The sequence below is a fragment of the Spinacia oleracea genome, chromosome 2 (genome assembly GCF_020520425.1).
Source record: "Spinacia oleracea cultivar Varoflay chromosome 2, BTI_SOV_V1, whole genome shotgun sequence".
In the NCBI taxonomy this organism is placed as follows: Eukaryota; Viridiplantae; Streptophyta; class Magnoliopsida; order Caryophyllales; family Amaranthaceae; genus Spinacia; species Spinacia oleracea.
In genome coordinates, this window is record NC_079488.1 from 107,477,127 (window position 1) to 107,500,572 (window position 23,446).

Here is a 23,446-nt window from a genome sequence, read left to right on the forward strand (position 1 = left end):
GTTATTGTGGATTTTAATTATTACTGGGTTTGTAATTAGCGACATAATTCCATGCTCTGTAATTAAATGATTTATTCACAATAAAAATTCTAGTATAACCGAAATACCGAATTGATTTTCAATTATCAAATGTCAAACAATTTCGGATAAAATACAAAAAGTCGAAATTGATTTTCAATACGAATTACTCCTTATAAGTGCTAAAGTACATACAGAGGTAGAATAAGATCTTGAAGTAACCTTCTTTGACCTCAAAGTCAAAACACAACATGTGCTATAAAAAAGAATCTAAAATGGAAAAATTGACCATACAAACACCAGCCAACATTATTGAAAAGATTGCTTCAGAATCGTCCCCTTTCGTAACAGGGGCAGTGTGTGAAATAAACAGCCAAATAATCTCGTTTAGATATTAATGTATCACGTATTTGCTACATACAATTAACAAATCATACTCAGAATCAAACATACAATTAACAAATCCATAACTCATAAGCAGTGAATACAATTTCAATACAGGCTTCAATTCTGAAGCTAAAATCACAGATATTGATAAATACTAATAACAATCTAGTAAAACAGTCTCTCTTCCATTACAGATTAAAAGGTTCTTGGCATATAATAACACAACCGAAAACACCAAAATCATGCTCATATCATAAAATCTAAAAGAACATGCAAATGATTCTGTACATTAGATAGTAACTATTTTATTTGTTCATCATCTCTTTGGAGAGTAGGCAGAAGTTTAGGTGATACAAAAGCATTACATCATCCATAACCGTTTTTTCCTTTCTGGTATTCCTATACAGTAGTGTTCCTTCCAACAGCTCATGGAAAAAGGATCAGAAGTCACCTTTGAGTGTTAACGAGCGAACTGCCTTAACTTCCTTACTATTATTATTCACCATTGATACCAAAGATCCGGACTTTGTGCATGTGTGGGAATTTGGCTACAACCAAAATCATCACTGCAATTGTGTTCAAGAAAAGCATCGGATGCTGGTAATCTGTTGTATGCGAGGCTATCAGATACCTGTAAACAATTTTTCTTTAGTAAGATATGTAAATAATCAACATACATCAAAGTGTGTACTAATTTTTCTCTAGTAAGATGAAGGTGCTCATAGAAAAAGGATGCCTGAAGAACCGCAATTTAAAATGTGGACCATGGTGCACAGAGAACATGGTGCACCTTAAGAACACTAGTATATAATTAAAAGAACATCTGGTTACGTGAAAAGAACATGATTACATTTTTTATTTATATTTTTAATAAATAGTGAAATAATATATTATTTTTTATAACAAAAAAGTAAAATATTACTCCATGTTCTTTTGTAAAAGTAAAATAAATAGTGAAATAATATATCGCATGTTCTTTTGTCGCAGTGTCATGTTTTTTTGGTTATACAAACATGTTTTTTTGGTGCACTATGCTCACTGTGTACCATGGTCCATAGTCCACGGATTGAGAGAAGAACTTCAACATCTGAAATAACAGAAGGGAACAGGTGAAGGGAAAGAGGTCCACAACTATTCACAGTACCAAACAGAAAGGCATGCAAACAACTGAGGATGTATATTCAACCGCTAAAATTGGGAAAGACCAAATCGTTCTAGACACTTCAGGTGAACAACGAATTTGATGCTAGAAGAAACTGATACAAATTATTTATTAGCGACACAATTCAGTAGCATCCATATTCAACCATGGAGTATATTTTTCAATTAGGTACATCAAGATCTAGTCATCTAGGCGTCACATACTATATTGGAAACACAATCAAGGCCCATCAGAACTCAGCTGTCATCATATTCTGAGCTCATAAAGCAGCATCAGATCATAGAATATTTGAAAAATGTGTCCACCAAGCCCCCACCAACAAAAGCAGCACATGGCAGAAGCAAAACAGTTTCTTGAAATCGAAAAACTTCCATGTCACTGCTAGTCCCTTCAAGTCGATAAAAGAAATGCCGCAAACAATATGTCGGTGTAATAAAGGCAATTTAAGAAAAACACTCCAAACTTAAAAAAAAAAATTGATGGCTGTTAGGCACGTAAATCTCCGCCATACAGTGGCGAAAGGTGGCATAACTTAAGAGTTAAGGGCATGTTCTAAACAAGGGAAACCTTAAGAAAAATATCTAGGCAACAAAGAAAAGGAAGGATACTGTAATATAGGCCCAAGATCATGCTTGGCAGAAAGCCTGCAACATCAGTGGACCAAGAGTGTCCTCAGCCCTAATTGCAGCTCTTTGTTATGATGAGCCTTGTACCATGGTGTCAAGTCTCCACAAAGGGTGAGTGATAGAGGGCCACATTACTATTGGTTTGGGTCCTCATAAGTTGTCTTCAGCCAGAATTGTCGAAGTCACGGAGTCACTAACTCACTGTTACTCTGTTAGTAACGTAGTACTGAAGTCATAGGCGGTGATTTGATGCACATGGCCCTATAAAAAATTATTTCAATCTCATAATAATAGACCTACAACCCCCTAGGACCCTATGCGCTTCCTAGATCTAGATACCCCTAGGGCTATTCCTAGATCATTAACTCATACTAGGTTTGAAATATCTTCACTAGTGCAACTGTGCAAGCAACAAGGCCTTGTTTTGTTCCCCACTATAAACCTTCCATGGAAAGTTGAAGTAATAGATTTAGATTACAAAATATTGTCTTAGTAAGCCCAAAAGCCATTGAGACAGCATCTTTACAATCCATCTCAGACACATCACTTAAGAGTCAAAATCCATGAAACTAAATATCCCAATTTTCTCACCACTTCGATGACTACCTCGTGATTGAGAGAGCACATTACAAAGAAAAGATGGTGTAAAAGGGACATCTTTATCAAATAGAAACATATGTCGGGAATGGAGGGACGTGAGCAAGTAAACTAGAAGCCAGCATTGGCGATAATGGAGGCAAAACACAACAATAAATCCTTGCAGTTATTTGGAATAAAGTAGTCATCAGCTTGTTATAAGCCATGAAACTCCTAACTGCCTAGTACCTACTCCTTCCAAGGTCAGTTAGTTCCAATACATCATCAGAAATATACTTCTAGGGCTTCAGCAAACATAACAAAGAAACAATATCTCACTCCTTGATATTGAAAGTTCTCATAATCACTCAGACTAATGCAGACAAGGGCTACATGGAAATCTAGATACTAGACCATCAATATCTCAGCCCATCGTCTTGCAAACACAAAGTCAAGGCTCAACACCCATGCCTAAGCCTTTTGACCAAGTTTCATGTCTTTATTTCCAAATTTAAACTAACATTTTTGCAACTGTTCACCTCGAAAATATGGGTCAATTATAAGCAGAGCAGAAATTCAATATAACACCACCGTTACATATGCATTTTCTCCACTCCTTTACTTAACATTTCCCATTAGTTCGTTTTAGGAACATAAGCCAATTATGACCATGACTAGCTAGTTGGCACTAGGTCCTCTAATCATTTAGTAAGCCTATGGCTATGGCATACTAGTACCATTTGGTGCTGAGATCCAAAATTGTATAGGTGCTTTCATACAGCATACTGAACTATTTCCCCTCTATTCAATTTTTTTTTAACTTGTACATGATAAAAAATTTACACCATAAGAAGTAAAATTTAAATTTCATAAGCCTTAAATTTTACAACTACCAAAAACCATTCAGAAATCAAGATTTAAGGAAGTTTGTGTCACAAACTTACAATGTAAAAACAGAAAGTGGTCAAAGAGGGAAATGTAGCAGAATTCTCTACACTTGCCTATGAAATCACTACTTTTAATGTCACCCCTGTAGTTTTTTAACACGGCAACACAAGAAAGCTCCCTATCATCATATATGGAGTACCTATCTAGTAATTCAGCCGTGAGATTTCTAAAACCGTTTGAGCTAAGAAACCTCATACCCAATTCCATACACGGATACACCAGCTTGTATGACAACCATTTTATGAAACCTTAACGTCGCAACTAGGTAGCCAATTTATCTTGACATGTAAGTCTGTAATTCCTACGGTGGCCTCCAATCAATATAATTAAACAATCCCTATTTCTTTTTTCCCTTACTCCTTGTTAGTTGTTTGTAATGGGCAGTTTACTGTTAAATGTGCCACTTGGCTAGCTCATAACAACGTCTCTCCTATTAAATGGGAATACCAAATGGATATAAATATTGGATATTTTCCTAAAGTTAAATGTTTTCTATGGCAACTTTTGCACTATGGTCTTCCTACAAGGAACAACTTAGTTCACCGTAAATTGATATTCCTAGTTGTTGCCCTTTTTGTGCCACACAATGAAACCCAAGATTATTTGTTTTTACATTGCCTTGTCACTAAAGACTTTTGGAACTCTTCTTGAACTATTCGTTAGCTTGGTGCGCTACTTCGGCCAAATTCAATTTTTTCTTTGTTCCATACTACGCAATATAGCTTATCAATTAAAAAAATTGTAACTTGTTTATGGAGCATATGTGGAAAACAAGAAGCGCTACCATTTTTTAACACACCCCTTTTTCTGTTGTCAGCTTTTACACTAGAGCCTTTAAATGTTTAGTCAATGGAATATGCGCACTTGTCTCGACTATTTGGAAATGCATTCAAGTACAAATAATTCTAAATGTCCGCCTCGTTATACTCAGGTTGGCTGGACACCCCCTAATACATTTAAACTCAACTTTGATGGCTTTGCTTGTCATAACTCTGGTGCCGCAAGGGTGGTTATTAGGGATCATTTGGGAAACAATGTCGCTCCTACAATCTAGGAGACACACCATCCCTTTCTCGCAGAAACAATTGCCCTCTGCAACGGGTTACTTTTAGCAATTAAAAATAATATTTGACATTTTTTCTTTGAAGGGGATAATTTACTAATTATTCAGATTTTGCAGCAATGTGCTACTTGCTCATGGAAGATTCAGTCGTTTATGGACGAGGTCAAACATCTGTTTACACATCGTGCTGCAGACCTATGTTGCAAGCATTGGTCACCACATTCAGACCTACCAAGATATAGACCCTCTAATCGATATCAAATTTGCATATGTTATTTCCTTAAATAAGTTAGGATATATAGTTTTGAGAGAAGACTATCCTAACTTTTGTTCACTTTTCTTTTGTAAAAGAAAAATCAACTGTGGAGTTCACATCTTACAACCTAATTTAAGGCACTGAAGTACAATACCAAGTGGCTAAAACATGTCGATGAGCTCCATCCTCCCCCTTTCAATTGACTTGAAAGCGTTCATGTCCATAAAGTCTACTTGAAGGTGAACTACATTCTCATCAACTCGGGCAGTATTGGACTTCTATGTCTACCAAGGTCCAAGACCCCTTTTCTGATGAATATCCTATTGTTCATGTGGTATTATTTAAAAGCTACTTAAAAAAGAGAAATATAAGAGATAAAAATAATTCACGAGTAGTGAGCAAAGGGACAAGAATTATGATGTTTAGGGGACAAGGATTTCATTTGATAACTCAGCAAAACAACTGCACACCACTTAAAATAAAAACAACATAAGAATATTTCGGGAGTTACTTACAGCACCACAGGCACAACAGTCAAGAATTTCCTGTTACGTGTAAGCTGCTTCCCATTGTCGACTTGTTCCCACCAAGTCAAGCGATTATATATGCCCTGATCCTCAGAGAACGGGGTACCTTTCTTCCAGTGAAAGAAATGATACGTGACCTTATTAAAAAAAGAAGAAGCAAGAACATCAATAAGACAAGCAAAGAGATCTATTAAAACAATTGAAACAGAACGAATACATGCGATGGAAAAAAATTCTATCTTCACATCTCTCCCACTACCAACAGCCAGCAGGAAAAGAATATTAAACTATTAGAAACACATATCCCTCCTCTGAATAGAGGCATATCTAAAATTAGAGACGTTTAAGATATCGCATAACTCTAGAACAGGACACAGTAGTGTTATCTTTTGACTCGTGATTTATCACAGCAAATTACCTTCCCTCTCCTTTGCAGATATTTGGGGAAAGGGTGAGAAGATTATCTAACCAACTCAATTAAGGAATTTCCCAAATGCTAGCACTTATCAGTCACAAACATTTCAAAACATTACTCCAAAGTTTAAGAAGATCTGAAGCAGCTATCTAACCCAGATATATCCCTTACTGGAAGTCCCATATCTATTTAAATTGAGGAGTAGCTACATACTTGGATTCCCTATATCATGCGTTATGTATCTTATGTTACTCGGACCCTTCATTCACTGATTCACCTCAAGCACCAGTGTTCGATGTTTGACACTTCATTTTAGGCTAAAGTCATGGGGAATTTTCAAAAAACAGCCGAGTCGAAAATAAGTACCCGTCGAACACAAGTACCCGAGTACAAGTAACATAGATAAAAAATTTAAATTTCCATCAGTTTACGTTGAGGCTTCAGATCAATATCAATCTAGAAGTGATGTGGTAAACTTAAAAGAAGTATCTAACACGGAAAATAAGCTTTTCGATATTTGTCTATCATATTTTAAGGGCAATACATAAGTGTTCACATTTCAATTAAAGGTGTTGATGTGTCCTGTTACTCTCGTACATTGTACGACAAGGTTAGCAAGACAAATACTATGATTTCGAAGGACATAGAGCAAAGGATAAGCAACAACTATTGTATATTCTCTCAAAATATATTTTCCATTCACATTATGATCACAATTCTTTCCACAATACCAGAGCCCCTTTATGGACGAAAATATTCAACCGTAATCAGTCGATCACCTACTGATTGACATTCATTTACATAAGAAATTGAACAGCATGCCTTTTCATGATACATGGAAAACAATCGGCAATACAAATAAATTCTTGTAGCCGGAAATCCATACCCCTCCAGCTCTCACAAAGTGCAATTGAAAACTCATCCAGTACTTCAAAAAGTTTCGTTCAATACAAGAACTCTAAAACCTAACAACACTAACACACATGTTCTATAAATTAACCTTTTCACATAGCTTAAACTAAAACGCAATCATATAAAATGCAACTTTCAAAAGAGCTGAATTAGCAGTAAAATTGAACAAAGAGAGATGAATTGCTGAATTCAAAGAGGCCAATTGAAGCACGGCAAAATCAATTAATGAATTACAACAAATTAAAAACACAAAAAACCGAAAAGCTGAAGAAATTGAGGAGGAGAGAGGGAAAAAGGAAGCGTACAAGGAAGTGAAGGAGATTGACGACGGTCCAAGCCATACCAGGAGAACAACCAAAGATAGAGAGAACAAGAAGCCATGAAAAGAAGAGGAACAAGATGTATGTTGTCCAAACTCCTGGATATGTAAACCACTCTGTGTTCCTATTCAGATCCGCTGGTGGCGACGCTTTTACATACAAATTCGCCATTGTTAAACCTCTGGCCTAATTCTTCGATTCGATTTCAAATTGATTTCAAATTAGGTTTTATTTTTTTTTGTTGTTGACAGAAATGGATTTTGATTGAATTGATTTTTGTTGGCTGAGTTTCTCTCTCCTCTCTTTTCTGTTCTGTGTACTTTGGGTTTCGTATGCTGTGGGTGGATTAATTCCCGGAATCATGCATTTCTCATCATCTTTCTCTCTAAGTCATTCACTAATCGTGCTTTGCTTTTGCGTTCAATTAAGGCCGACCTTTTTGACGTCGTTTTGATTATAAGAGTTTCTACTAAGCCCAACGGACTCTACTTCTTACAAAGTCGAAAGACCTCTTGGTTTGGGTTTATCCCATTGTTTTGGGGAATATTTGCGTTCTAATTCATCTAATTTTTACTTAGGAAAATTTGTTAGAAATGAAATTTTAAAGTCCAAAAATTATGATAAATGACCTTTTTAAAAAAAAAAAAAAAAGTTGTGAGAAAGGGCCAAATACAAGTTTTTTATTGGTTGTGAGTAAGCATCAAAGGCCATTTTTCGGTGGTCAACGCCAATTTTCCGGCTTTGACTGGCACGTGATTCATTTTTTAACAAATTTTTTTTAAAGCAAAACACAAAACAATCACTAAATAGACAAAATTGACAAAAAAATGAAAGAACCATTTCGACACCTTTTCTCATTAAATAAAAAGTACCATTTCGATAAAAAGAGTACAAGTTTTTCAAGAAAAGAGTACTATTCCATAAAAAATACCATTTCTTTTAAAAAAATCATTTCTTAAAATAAAAATACCATTTCGTTTACCTCTTTTAGTGTTATGCATTTGCTACCACATCACAGTTTACCGCCGAAAAGTTGGCGTTGACCACCGAAAAATGGCATTTGGTCCTTATTTACAACCAAAAAAATTTAATTTGGCCCTTTCTCACAACTTTTTTTTAAAATGTCCTTTGCCACAATTTTCGATTTTCAAAAGATCATTTCTAACAAATTTTTCTTTCACTTATTTCAACTAATTTTAGTTACGACTTATGAGTTGTGTTATGTATTTGAGTAAACTTTATTACCACTTATTTGGACATAATAGCATCTTTGAAGTAAATTATGTAAATTGGTTGAAAACAAAGCAAACATAAGCTTAATATGTAATCCATATTTTAAAGTTGTCTAGACTTTTAATGAACCTAGATAGCTACAAGCATAACATGTTAATATAATTTCTCCGTATTCATTATTAATTCACATACTTTTAATTAAGATCGTCGTATAATAAGCATAAGACTAAGTTACACTTTATAATCACATAGTTATACTTTATAATTAGAAAGTTATACTCTTGTTGTCAAATAGCAATGCTTAATTTCTTTTTTCTTATACGCAAAGCTGTGCTTAGTTAGTTATATTTTCTAATAAAAAAATTGTTAACATAAGATTCTTGTTACTAGGCTCTATAGTCACAGTTACAGAGTATAATTTTAATTTTGTGTTGTACTTATGCTTTTCTTTCTTGATAATACTACAGGTCTTATGAGTAAAAGACGACCTTACACAAAACTTATTCTTATTAATTTATATTGCGAACACCATTTTAATTTTCATTTCCCCAAAACATCTCATTTTGGCGTGCAAGTTGCGAGAATATAGGGTTATGAGCGAGTGTGGACGGAAGGTGATGCTATCAATGTAGCTTGGGTCCATATAAAGGGCATGGATGGTTTCTCTCCTTTGTTCTTAATTTATGATGACATAGGCAAATTTACAAAGCTTTTTGATGTACAGAGTACTTATTATTTCTCATGTGAAGAGGGCAGGGAATATGGTAACTCGTATAGTGACAAGATGAGATATTCAGGGTGGTAATGGATTGTTATGTATAAACGTTTTTCCCCAAAGTATCTCTACTTTGGTGGATTTTGATCTTCAATAAAATCTCTGTTTAACTTTTCCCTAAAAAGAATCTCATTTTATGCCTTTCAATCTTCATCTTCATGACAATTCCCTCTGTAAACCATCGTAAGTGTAATGCACATATTCCAATATTCTTAAAGGCCATAGGAAAAAAATCACGTCATAGAGCTAGTCTAATTCTTAGGCCACTAATAGATATATTTTGTACATCCAAACAATGATCGAATAAGAGAAATAAAAAAGGAAGCAAGTTTCTCTGGAGACAAGAACTTTGATTGATTTTTTTAAAAAAAAAGATAACAAAAGATTTTGCACGTACTAGGTATATTAGGGTATAACTTTTATCGATTTTTGGTAATTTTAATATGTTTTGATTAATTTTTATATTACAATTTTTTTACGGATACGAATTTTAAAGGGTAAGCCGTACATAGTTACTTTTATATATTACGAAGTATTAGTGATTTTGAAGATATAATTTTTATCAAAGCGAAAAAATTTATCACTAGAAAATAAATAACTTTTACATTAAACCGAAGTAAATTTTAAACATTTTGACTTTACTTTTACTCAGTGTCAGATGTACGATATTTATTGTACACCACCTATCGCCTTTAAGGCTCCGTTTGTTTTGATGAAATATTATGGAAAACACCTTTTCAAAAAATAATTTTCTCATTTTTCTTCGTTTGTTTTGTTAAGGGTAGAAAAAAAAAATCCCAAAGGCGGAAAGGAAAACCAACTTTCCTTTTGAAAAGAAGGAATGCCACATTTTTCACTCTAATCCCTTACATTTATTTGTCTCTCCTCTCATTTCCACTTTTATTTCTTTGTCTTTATAATTTTTTGTAAGGAAACGAACAAAAAAAAACTATTTTACCTTAATGTTTTCCTTTGAAAATTGTTTTTCGTGGGAAATTATTTTCCGTTGAAATAATTTGAGCCTAGATAAGAATAAGTGAATAAACAAATAGAGTTGATCATTTTTTTGAGGGAAAAATAGAGTTGATCATGAATGACCTAATCCGTACCGAAACACGGATTTGAATAACACTATGGCAAAAGCTGCCCAAACCCAAACCCGTACCCGTCTGATGAGGTTTTGCATTATGATTGGGTCGGGTTTAGTGAGATTGTGCATTGTCACGCATCTATCTATACCTAGTAGTATTTAAAAACTAAAACCATAGGTGATAATGAGACATGTGTCATCACCTCATCAATCTCCCATTTTCCCCCTTTTTTTGGATAATTAAAATAGTAAACTAAAAAGACATCAATATTAAAGTGTACTTGTATTAAAAGAAGGAAAACCCAAACGACTTCACATAAAAAAAACCTAAAATACACCACTAAAAATAAATAATCAAAACTTAATGAATTATTAACATTCCATAACAATAACAATAAACATTACGGAGTAGTATTTATGAGTTAATAGTTTTTTTTTAAAAATTAACTCAAAATAATCATAAGAAACTAAACACCTTCTTCATCAACCTCTCATCTTCCATACACCCTCTTATAAATAAGTTGATTAATAATCATTTTCGTTGTATCACTTATACAATCACTCTATATCATATACCATTTTCAGAGGTAATGTGTGTTTTACTTTGTGTGTCTATTCTTTTTTTTAATTTTATGGCTAAGTTTGATTTTTCGTCAATGTATTATGACTATTTTATTAACGGGTTGTTTTTCTATTGACATCATATTATATATCACTATTGTTGATTGTTCCTTCTAAATGTTGTTAGATTAATTTATTAATAATCTTAAATATATACATGTGGTTCTATTTAATTATATATGTATATCATAATACCTAACGTTATTATATGTTGAGCAATCCAAGTTCGTATAACACTTTAAAAATACTCCCGTGCATTGCACGGGGCTCAAATGCTAGTTTAGATAACATGGCGCCAAGTGATTAGGCAGATTGTGTAAAACAAACATAAAAAACTATGATTTGATAGGCGAGTCCGCTTATATTACTCCGGCCTTTAAGAGAAGAAATCAAAATCTTCCTCTTAATGACATGTATTATGTATAGAGACATTAACGGTGGACATTAATTTCATCTTTGTTTAATTACACTACACTCTTTTAAAAGCATGCATGCCAAGTAGATTTTATCTGATGTAGAAAAGAATATTTACGGAATACATAATTGATTAATTAATTGTATATTCATTCTCTACCACTAACTTTACTTTGGCATATCACATTATATTGCATTTTCTCCTTAAGCCCCTCTTTCACCAAAAAAAATTGCAATCAGCAAGCTAGTCTCTTGTCCGATTGTATGTATAGTTTGGTAGAATAGTGTCTTGAATTAGTCAAATTCCTTACTGCAATGTCCCAACACGGAGATCTCGTAACATAGTCTCTGATGGGGTTCGGGGGCAACGCCCCAACACGGGCCTTCGAACTTTACGGTATATGTTATTTTGGACTAGAGTTATCTGGTTTGGGTCTATTTTCTGAGCTTTTCCGCATCTGTCTAGAGAATGTTATACTCTCTAGGTCATAATCTAGTTGTATTCTATTAATCTTTCTTCGCTTCCGATCCGTTATAAATAGAAATAAAACACAATGTAAATAATATAATGAAACAGACTAAACAAAAAGTGTAAAACAGAGATAACATATGTAAGCTGGATAAGAGGTGAGTGACATGACCGTGTTTAAAAGAACTTGTCTATTGTAACATTACTAACGTGTTAATTAATCTGTAATTGGAAACTGGCCGTATTATAATCTCTAGATAGAAGCCATTGAAAGCTTCTCCACTTCAGTCAGTGTAAACGCACTAGTAATTAAAAACAGAAAGTGACAAATTAGGCCAATCTTGAGTTTCTTGTTCAAGCAACCTTTTTCATTTGTAATGACGTACATTAAGTCAACCCAACTGTAATGCAGTATTACTTTTGGTAATATTAGGTCATTTCTACTTCCTTTTATTTTGTCCGTCTAATTTCATGCAACAAATTAAATTATGCTTTTTTCTTTTTAAAAAATTTGCATGATTGTTTGCTTACAGTATTTTTATGCAAAGTTCCACAAACTTAGAAAGTAAGGCTCCATTTTGTAGGGATACGTCCTACAACACTTGTATTTTTGTATATCCCACTAAGTTTTATATTTTCTGTGACCTAAATTTTTACTTGTGAACCATACTTTAATTATTTCACTAAAAAAATAAACAATGTACACAATTTTTATGGTCCAATTACGGAACGACATACCGCTGTCAATACTATTGTATAAATCTAAATACCATTAATCAGATTAAACTATATTTTATTGAAGGTTGTTTTTTAAGAAATGTGTTACAAAATCATGCCATTTTTTTTTTTTTGCGAAAAGTAAAATAAGTTTATTTATAATTTTCCGTAGCATAACCATCCATCCTTAATATATGGTAGTTTTTGTTCCAATCCATGCATGCATCAATGTAGTAACCATGCATGATGAAGATCGAATTGAATAAGTGTCATCATTTGATTCGTTTCAAATCGGGATATGAAAAGGAGATAAAAAGCCTTAGGATGATAGCTAGGATCATAATACGAGTAGTTCATTGTACAACAAAATAGAGAATTAGTAGAAACATACAACTTCATTCATAGAATATCTTTTCCGTGTCAGAAAGTATATTTCCTTATAACTACCATCGAAGGTGATATGAATAACTAGCAGTAGACCTGTCAAACGGGTCGGTCGGGTCAGGTTGTAAAAAAAATATTTTCGGATTTGGGTTGAATCGGGTCGGTCACTTTCGGATTCGGGTTTATAAATTCTTGTTCAAGACCAAGAACTTTCGGGTTGTGGTCGACCCAACGGGTTGAAAGATTTTAAAATGCGCATTATATTTTCATTAATTTAGGTGATAAATATACAAAATATGGGCACAAATTAAAAGTTTCATACACAAGTTTATATTTAGACAAATTCAACTATAAGATGTCTTATAATTCAAATTAAAATCATATTACCCACAACAGTGTTTATTATGCTTAAATTTTCTCATAATCTCATTTATTACTATAAATACAATGATTTTCAATCGGCCGGGTCCAAAACGGGTTCGGTCGATTTTTGACCCATTACTTTTCGGGTTGATCGGATTCAGATAAAATTGAATTGCGGGTCACAAAATTTTGTTCAAGACCCAGAATTTTTGGGTCGGTTTCCGGATCGGGATTTTTAATAGGTCTAACTAGCACCAAGTTTTTGATACTAAAGTTAGGGATGAAAGGAGACAAGGAGTATTAAGTAATTTAACGTGTTCGACAATTTGGAGGAGCATGACTGTATGAGTACGTGACATAGGAAAAGGTTGCATTCAGTTCGTGCAAAATTCGTACAAATTAATATTTCACGTAGGACACAGACAAAGACGAGTGGGAGGTAAGTCAGGTAACAACACAGTTTGTGAATAAGTTGAATTGATTTACCAAATGTGATGTTTAACATGAGGTCACTCATAACACACACAACTAGAGTGCTTGATCCACATTTTAGCATATGCACGCGATTCGTGCGTATATTTCAAAAATTAAATTTTATACGCAATTGATGTAGCAACACTCTGCAAATGTATTTTAACATTTGAATTAACTATTAAGTAAGGGCATTATTGAAAATTTACGTGGACATTGAAGTGGTCAAGAGTTAACTTATGTAATAAAGGTATAATAAAGATATATGGAGTAGCAATTGAATTAGTTATTTAATGAGAGTGTTTTAGTCTTTTTACATGGACACAATTCTCCCTCTTCCCTTATAGAATAGAGATACGTTATTTTACAAATTACACCATGTCTCCCTTAAATACTCCCGAATATACATTGCTTGAATACTGATTTGGGCATCAGAGGCTCCGCCTCAACGGACACCCCGAGGGCTAGAGTTCATCTTGCATGCATGGATGCATCATATGTGATACGGAATCAAGACCCATTGACGCTCATGCCATCATCATAACAATCCTTTTAAATTAACCTAAAAAAAATATTTAATTTCCTTCGTTCCTTTAATATTACACCATGTTAACTTTATACTCTTAACCCATGACTTTGACTCTTAATATATCGAATTAAGTAAAAATTAAAAAAAATTGATATTAGAAAATATATATCAATACAAGTCTAACAAGATTCTACATGATAACATATTTATATTAATATTTTATAACACAAAAAATTATATTCCACTTGTCACCTATAAAAGTTTACATTATTTCATTTCATTTTCATTTTTTATAATAAAGATATTAATTGGCTCATCTTAGTTAAATTTTTAATTTATAAACCCTCTGTATTCATAACCTCCATTTAGCACATTCAACTTTTTCATCAACATTTATGTTACTTCAAACTTGTGAAAGACACTATTTTACACTTTTTCGTCTTGAATCGGGTCACTTTCAGACAGGTGTTGTATAAATGTTTTTCGAGCATCAGATTTATATGAACACAATTGTAAAACGCACGTAACCTGTGCGTCACACAGGCTAAAAACTAGTTTTCTTACGTATATATTCACTACAAAAAAATCATTTTATAGAGACGAGGGATTTCGTCTCTAAATAGTTCAAATCCGTCTCAAAATGGTGATTGGAGACGGGTTTGAGACCGATATGGGGCGTCTCTATAGAGGGCGTCTCAAAAAAATTTGAGACGGAATTTTGGCAAGTCCATTACAAATTTGAGACGAAATTTTTGAAACTCTATATACATTCCCATCTCAATTTTAATTTAGAGACAAAATTTAGTAATCCGTCTCAAGTTTGAGATGCTTATAATTTTCGTCTCAAATTCCGTCTCTAATAATCCATAATTTAATTTGTAGTGATTACAGTAAATGACACAACATGAATAGTGTAAAAGTCCAAATGAAGTGAATAGTGGAACGGAGAAAGTATAATTTAATGGCAAGATTCAGCATTATTCCAATGTTGAAGGATTATCAATGATAAGGTGGTGTCAATTTCCATGATAGCAACCTGATCGATCTACCGTCAGATTCCAATTAACCATCTCCACTTATCAAAAAAGGACAATTTCAAGGACCTAAATATTTTTTTGTTTTGGATAATTGAATAAGCAGATAGTGGAATTAGTGATATCATTTGCAAATTTTGGTTTTTTTTGGATCTCAATATAAAGGAAGCTAGGTTGGACAGTTTCCAAATTCATACACAACACATTTTCCATAGACTTCAGTCACCTCTAAAACAAACAAAGACTTGATCTATCTATCTGAAGTCTTTCTACCTACCTAGTACCTACCTACCTTCAGTACTTGCAAAACAGACGTACACACGTACTACGGTACCGTACTTTTGGTGATCTCTTTGTTGTACGTACGTACATAAACTGAAAAATGGTATCTGGAGAAGGAATTTCCGGAAGATTAGAATGGAAAATCAATGTATCTAACGGGACATCAAAGGTTCTAGAACCCGAAAAAGGACTAGCAGCAAGATTATGGCAGAAATTACACAGTATGATCTTTCTGAAGATATGGAGGTTATTTGTTGAGTCATGGAAAATAGGTGTGGCTGATCCAAAGAAGTTTACTCATTGTCTGAAAGTGGGATTAGCCCTTTCAGTTGTGTCACTCCTCTATTATATGAGACCTCTATACGATGGGATTGGAAAGAATGCAATGTGGGCTATTATGACTGTTGTTGTTGTTTGTGAATATACAGTAGGTACGTAAGTTACAATCAGGTCTTATATATTTTGGTTACGTAAGTTACTATCAGGTCTCTTATATATATTTTGGTCACGTAAGTTACAATCAGGTCTTATATATTTTTGTTGTGATCGTCCCTAATATGATCGAGTTGTATGAAGATAATTACTGACCTTGAATTCATTTTAATGCAGGATCGACTATATACAAAAGCATCAACAGAGCTGTTGCAACTATTGCTGCAGGATCAGTAGGAGTCGGCGTTCATTGGATTGCAAGTCATTGTGATAAAGAATATCAGCCTGTTGTCCTTGGAGCTTCTGTCTTCATTTTTGGTGAGTATTTTATTCCTTTAAGGATGATGATAAATGTCGCAAGTTGCAACAATTTTTAGTTGTCACGATCCTAAGTGTCGGATTCTAAATGGTGCATACAGGCGCAACGTAGACCATTCGTCATCGAAATATTTTAATATCAATGCAATATTTTTTCTATAAAAATATGTAAATAAGACAAAGAAGGAAACGAATATTTATTATATATTATGAATAAATTTGTCATACATTTATTGTAACATATACATATAATAGGTTATATAAGTTAAATATTTTAGTTTTTAATTACGTTCATGACACATAAGCATGTCATGTCATCATTGTGACATGGTTTAAAGGTCGCAAGTTACGACCTTTATCATATTTTGTTACTTCAATGGCTATTCTTTGTAAAAATTATATAAATATGTTTTTCCAAAGAAAAAACCGTAACAACCACGCCCATTACCATGGTTGTTTGGTGTACAGCTTTGTTCTGTTCGGCTTATTTTGACTTATTTAAAAAAAAAAAGTAAGTCCAGTTAAGTTTAGATAATATAAGTTCATCGAACATTTTCACACACAAATAAGTTTTTTTCAGATAAAATAAGTTTAGATAAATTTAGATTCCAAAATAAGTCGAATAGAACGGAGTCATAGTCCTAAGTAGGCAAAGCTTATAATAGGATTATTTGTATTGATGATGAGCTTTAATTTGCTTGTGCATGCAGCTTCGACGGCCACCTTCACACGTTTCATTCCAACAGTAAAGGCTAGATTTGATTATGGAGCCATGATTTTCATCCTGACATTCAGCCTAGTCTCAATCTCAGGCTATCGCGTAGAAGACTTGGTGATGATGGCTCACCAGAGGGTAAGCACAATTGCGATAGGAGTCTCCCTCTGCATCCTCATCAGTATGCTGCTATGGCCTGTTTGGGCAGGAGATCAGCTTCATAATCAAACTATTAGCAACCTCGAAAAGCTTGCATTTTCCTTGGAAGGTATGTACACACCTCACACAAAATGAAAACTGCTTAGAAGTACATGTTAAATTTAAAGCTGGTATTACCTTTTCAGTTAATATTTGCACGGACTCCAATACAATGTTTAACTAATAATATATCCCATTTTGTATGTGAAAAAGTTATAAAAAGTTGATATTATGAAAATACATAGCGATACCAATCAAACAAGATCTTATATGTAACGTTTTGATGCATATAATTTAATAATGAGAATTTACGGTCAAAGTTTTCATACTTTTAACACATTTTCCAAAGCGTAAAAACTTAAAAAAAACAGAGGTGGTATTCGCTTGTAATTAACTAAGTCATATGCATGCATCAAACCCCATTAGGGGCTCTTTGGAGGTGAAGATTTCCTTTATAATCCCCCCTCATTTCCAATGAGTCTGACTTGCAAAGTTGGCTAGAAATACCTGTGTAGGGTACCAGTTTAGTAGGGTCCTTCATCTTATCTTCTTAAAAAAAGGTCATATCTCACACAATTTTCATACTCAGGTTATATAACCGAGTACTTCAGTAATGAGGAAACTACAAAGATGCCGGAGGAAAATTTGAACAAAAAGCTACAAGGATACAAGTGTGTGCTCAACTCCAAGGCAACAGAAGATTCTATGGTAAGTAAATGACAGACTCGAATTTGTGAGACATTCCAAAACAGATTTATGTTATCTGAAATCTAATAATCTGTCATGAATCAGGCAAATTTTGCAATATGGGAGCCATCACATGGACGTTTCTACTTTGGCTATCCATGGAAACAGTACCTAAAAATCGGTGCTGCAGCACGCAGCTGCGCTTATTGCATTGATAATCTCAACAGCTGCATCGACTCCAAAATGCAGGTAATACACAATCTTGCATTGGCTTAAACTTTGAATTTATTTTAGCAAAGTATAAAACCTTGAAAATAAATGGAATACCTGAAAGATTGAAAATAATCTTGCATTATCATGAACACAGGCACCTGAGGCGTTGAAGCAACATATCACAGAAAACTGCACAGAGTTAAGCTTGTGCTGTTCAGAGGTGTTGAAAGAATTAGCCACAACCATCAAGACAAGGAGAAGATCATCTAATATCGGTTTCTCAGTTGACAAAATGATATTTGCAGTTGAGGACTTTGAAAATGCTCTTAAATCACTTCCTCGTGACATCGTTCTTCAGTTGTCAACAGTTGAAAACTCTGTTGACAACAGGGTTGAGAAATTAGAGAACCCAAATCAAGCAACTTTGCTGGAGGTGTTGCCATTAGGTATGCTGGCAACTTTGTTGATGGAAATTGTAGCGAGAATTGAACAAGTTGTTCAAGAAGTTGACAAGTTAGCAGACATGGCAGAGTTCAAAATCCAGAAAGAAAAGAAACTACAAGATATTCAACCAACCCAGAACGACAATCAAACAAATAATCAAGGTCAAGAAACAATGAAGACTGTTGAAGAGGTCTGAACTTTGGACTTTCAGACATTACTTCGTGTAGAGATCGATCATCTGAACTGTATGTGTGTAAAGTGCACCCGATATCCTGATTTATAATTTCGACCTCAGAAAATCCGTTATACTACCAGCTCATCTACCGGAATATATACAGATATAGATCTTTCTAGAACTTTTCGTAGCTTGAATTGGTATCTCCATGAAAAATTTCAATAAACTACAATAATCTACAATAAACTCATACAAACTTTTATATAAAGCGGTTTTACACAAAAGGCCGCCTTGGTGTCATATAAGTTAAGCAATGGAACTCAATAGTTAAGCAACGGAACTGATTAGTTAAGCAATGAAACCAATTAGTTAAACAATCAAAACGGTTTTTTCAGTTAGACATTCTCACACAAAAGCTGCCGACTGCTACAAACTCCCATGACTTCATTGATTCACTTGAAAGATACAAAGCTTTTCTAAGCAGAGATAAATATCAACAAGGTGACCAAAAAAGATTTATTCATTACGGCCACAAATATGACACTTGAGAATTATAATGAGAAGATATGTACTTGGCTCAATATGAATGTCACAGGGTAATCAGTGCAGTAGAAGATTCCTGGTCAGGGATTTCTTCTTCCTCGGACCCATTCCAACCGAGGTTAACAGCAAGGTCCTCTACGGCTACCTTAATGACATCACTACGGACGCCAATATCAGTAGCATAACGGCTCATACAGTACATCCCAGCTGTCATAGTAACTACACCAACAGGATTTGGCATCAACAACTTCAGAGGAGAGGAAAGAAGAGCGGCCAGTGGGGCCCCGATAACAGAAGACGCTTGACCACTTCTTCCAACCCCTAGTCTTTCAACTAACAATAAACCAGTTTTACAGTACAATGCAAAGTCCTCACAATTGTTCTGGAACACATCATAGTTCCCAAACCCGTTTTGGAGAAGATACATTGCGCGGTGGATGACAGTTGCAGGTGGATCGGGTTGGGCTGTAGTGCATGTTCCACCCCTCACTTTGGCAAGGAAGGCAGATGGGGTTACTCCGTATTCGAACAAGTAAGGTGATCCGTTGCCAAGAAAGCAGTCTAGACAGGTGAGGATAACTCCACTGTTTGGTTGCCTGAATCCACAATCAGGGAAAGTAGGACATGAAGAAGAAGAATTGTCCTTCATAAGATCAGAATTGTCAGAAGACTCTGCTTTCAGATTCCGATCACGATCAGGAGTAAAATGAACAACTTTGCTTCCACCAACGAATATGCCTTCAATAATAGAATACAAATTGTAGTGAGAAATTGAGAATAGTGTGCTTTGTTTCAATTTAAACAAGCGGGGAGGGGGTCAATCACAGTTATTAGCCATATAACTGAGTTATACACTTAATTAACAAAAGTTTTCAATTTTCTTATGAGTTCTGTGGAGTGTACTTAAGTCTTAAGGTATGCATGTTCTCAAGAAGAACGTAAATGAAGAAAATATGCAAGACTAAAAGATTGGCATAGAAAGCTAAACCAGTCCCATAAGAGTACTTTGAATAAATCCTGAAAGTGTAAACATGCAAGATATTTCACTAAAAGGTACTCCGTAGAAGCATAGGCTAGACATAAATCTAAATACTACGCGAAGTACAAATTTGGTCTTTTAAACATAAATAAATAGGGTTTACGGAAGAAAAAAATACCCAAACATGTTTAAATGACTCAAGATAAGGGATACGATGTTCTCTCTGTTTCACCTCAAGGAGTCATGTTAGGAAGAGTAGATCATATGTTAAAATGAAAGAAATGAAATCAATAAGAGCTTTCCCCAACCCAACTACCCAAGACCCTTCCCATGACTCTAATTTACCGATTACAAGCTTTCTTTTCTGATTGACCAAGATGAAAAACTAAGGACTTCTACATGAAGAAGTCTCTTTACAAAATCATCCCAGCCATTCTTCTACCAGCTACTGCATAATCTTAATCTACTCCGACCTTTTAGTGCCAAAAGGCCCAAAAGAACCATAGATAGTTTGAAAAACAAGTTCCCCTTCCCAACTTCCACCCCAACTGTAAAAAAAAGGAAACTGAAAGAAAGATAGCAGAAGCAGAAAGATCTGAAAAAGAGAAAGTACAAAATCCATTTATGGCAATTACAGCGTTCAGCATGGAGAATATACTCCCACGGTGCCATCAGGAGTTGAGTGTGAACATGTCAGCATATAACTAAGGAAGTTTATCATAATTACTGAGGTTATATTGAGAGCTAAAGTTGATTACTGATTGTATAGTATCACTCCAGAAATTAGGCGCTCGAATCATCATATCATAACCATGACCTAAACAGTCGATTGCATGCTATCTTCACACCCCTAGAGAAGATATGTGTGTGTGTGTGTGTGTGTGTGTGTGTTTGCACGCAAGGGGGTGGGGGTTAACTTTTACCTTCTACAAAGAGGCATATATTTGGCACTAATTGCCTTCTAATTTCAATTTTATCAACTTGAAGAACAGAGGAGGAATTTGAGAACAAAGAGAGTATTAGATGGCTTCCCATGACATAGTTCATTAATTCAAATATAATTGAAACATTTTCCAAGGAAAAAAGGAATATCTATCCATTTGAATAGATAGCTACCAAACGCAGATGATTTGGATGCTAAATTTCGTGACTATCTCATCCAACATCAACGCACAAGCAAAAGTGACCAAGTGAGGACAGGCGTTTTTGTTCTTCCACCTACAAATTTGTCCTACAAGGCTATAATGCTAAAAGCATAAACCAACAGTCTAAAGTTGATTATGTAATAAAAACAAGATAACACGATCTTTGGTAATGCACTGGTTTTCCGCATTTGAATCCAGGGATATATCAACTAAGGAGTGAGTCAAATCGGATTCAGCTTCTGCATTGTCCAAGTCCAACAATATATACAAGCATGACAAGCACACTATCCTTCTGATGTCCCCATTAGACCACTAATCATTAACATAATAACAAAATTTGTCCTACTGGAGTCTAATCCTAAGAAGATATACCTAATTCCACCATAACTTGGAACATATCCAATTATCTCCAAAATCCAAATGTTATTACTTATTAGCTATCCAACTATTCAACTTTCAACACTCATAAAGCAGTCCCAAAATCCATAGCCTCAAACTCAACAAGCCACTAAACCCCACTGAAAACTTTATTGCTTGACCATAATCCAATTTCCGCTCCTCGAATCCACAACACAGCAAATCATACTGAGATGAAACCTCATTCCATTCCCAACTCTCAACCATTAATGAAAAGGGTTAACCTCTAATTTGGACAACATGCAACAAACAGTTGGCTGATTCCTTTCTTCCAAAATAGGCATACATCGATGAAAGAATCAAACTTTCTTACAAGTAAGGCAAGTTGGCCAAAATCCCATTTCAGAATCAAATTATAGCAGTCAATAAACAACTCACATCCAAATAGAATGTAAATTATTACTCCGTATACAGTAATTCCGTCAACATCAAAAATTAGAATTGACAAATTGAAAAATGCAAGGAAAAAAAAAAGGATAATCCAAAATATGAACTAAAATTAGCATTTTGAAACTATAATGAAAATAAAAGGCATTAAAATCAAGAAAAATTAGAAAGTATACCATGGTGAGAGTAAGTGAAGACGGCTCTCCAAGTGTAAATGTGATCCCCAGATTTGATATTCTCTCTCTCTATCTTGTGACTCAGTAAACCCATCTTCTTCCTCTGATTCTTCTTCGGCTAAGTCAATGGTAATTCGTTAAAATTTAGGGGAATATGGGTGGGGTCTACACTCTTCCGATCAAATCGGCATTAGTTAAGCTAACACTCAACAACTAATTAAACTTTTAAATCCCCTCGAAAGAAAAAACCCCTCAAAAAAATTAAACTTTTAAAAATGAACCTAGAAAATATAGAGGGAAAAATAAACGGAAAAATGATAATGATGGGCAATTTGTTTATTTAATTTTGGTTGTAGTACGACTTCGCTTTACATTTGCTTTTTGGTCTGGCGATTGAGATTTTGAGCCGTCGAATGTGGGAGGTTTGAGCCGTTTGATGTGATTCATGGACGTTGTTCTTGTTGTTAATCATCAATTTATAATTTGCATTGTGATTCTATAAGTGTATCTGAAGCAATTAGATTCCCATTTACGATGCAGCCGTTGCACCATTGTTCAGGGAACTTGGGCATCCTAATTTCTATGCCAATACGGAGTAAAAAGTAAAAGTATATTTAGTTTAGGGATTTCTGAACCTATAACGACTAACTTAAGTGATTCAAATACAACCATCTTGATTACCAACAATAATATGTCATTACCTATAAGTCACCTATAAGTCATTTTTTGTTATTGGTACTAACATATTTTGTATTGACACGGGGGAATGGAACTTGTGACCTAGTGCACTCAGTCTTAACCACTAGGCTAAGACATCATTGATATTGTATACAGTAACTCTAAAGTTGTATTCATAGTGCAAATGATTAATTGATTACGGCTTATGAGGGAATTTGTTTGAACTTTGAACTTAAATTTGACAATGATGCATGGACCATCTTTAGTCATTGGATTGGATGTATTTTTTCAACGTATTTTTAGGTGTTTTTTCAAAAATATTTTAAATTGAATTTATATGAACTTAT

General features: G+C 34.3%; 3 protein-coding genes across 3 annotated transcripts; 1 reads left to right on the top strand and 2 right to left on the bottom strand.

Moving 5' to 3' along the window:
* Positions 1-461: 461 nt before the first annotated feature.
* On the bottom strand, positions 462-7,607 carry LOC110786547 (uncharacterized). Its single transcript, XM_021991106.2, has 3 exons — positions 7,196-7,607; positions 5,552-5,700; positions 462-1,036 (listed from the first exon to the last, which is right to left on the bottom strand). The coding sequence occupies exons 1-3, from the start codon at positions 7,379-7,381 to the stop codon at positions 901-903; spliced, it is 471 nt and encodes a 156-aa protein (XP_021846798.1). The 5' UTR covers positions 7,382-7,607; the 3' UTR covers positions 462-900.
* A 7,907-nt stretch (positions 7,608-15,514) lies between these two features.
* LOC110786557 (aluminum-activated malate transporter 10) lies at positions 15,515-18,979 on the top strand. The gene is made up of 6 exons (XM_021991118.2): positions 15,515-16,023; positions 16,202-16,342; positions 17,053-17,325; positions 17,845-17,963; positions 18,048-18,191; positions 18,310-18,979. Exons 1-6 carry the CDS (start codon positions 15,693-15,695, stop codon positions 18,793-18,795), a joined length of 1,494 nt encoding a protein of 497 aa, XP_021846810.2. The 5' UTR covers positions 15,515-15,692; the 3' UTR covers positions 18,796-18,979.
* A 143-nt stretch (positions 18,980-19,122) lies between these two features.
* Positions 19,123-22,917, bottom strand: LOC110786565 (protein LEAD-SENSITIVE 1). The gene is made up of 2 exons (XM_021991126.2): positions 22,422-22,917; positions 19,123-20,055 (listed from the first exon to the last, which is right to left on the bottom strand). Exons 1-2 carry the CDS (start codon positions 22,513-22,515, stop codon positions 19,364-19,366), a joined length of 786 nt encoding a protein of 261 aa, XP_021846818.1. The 5' UTR covers positions 22,516-22,917; the 3' UTR covers positions 19,123-19,363.
* Between the last annotated feature and the right edge of the window lie 529 nt (positions 22,918-23,446).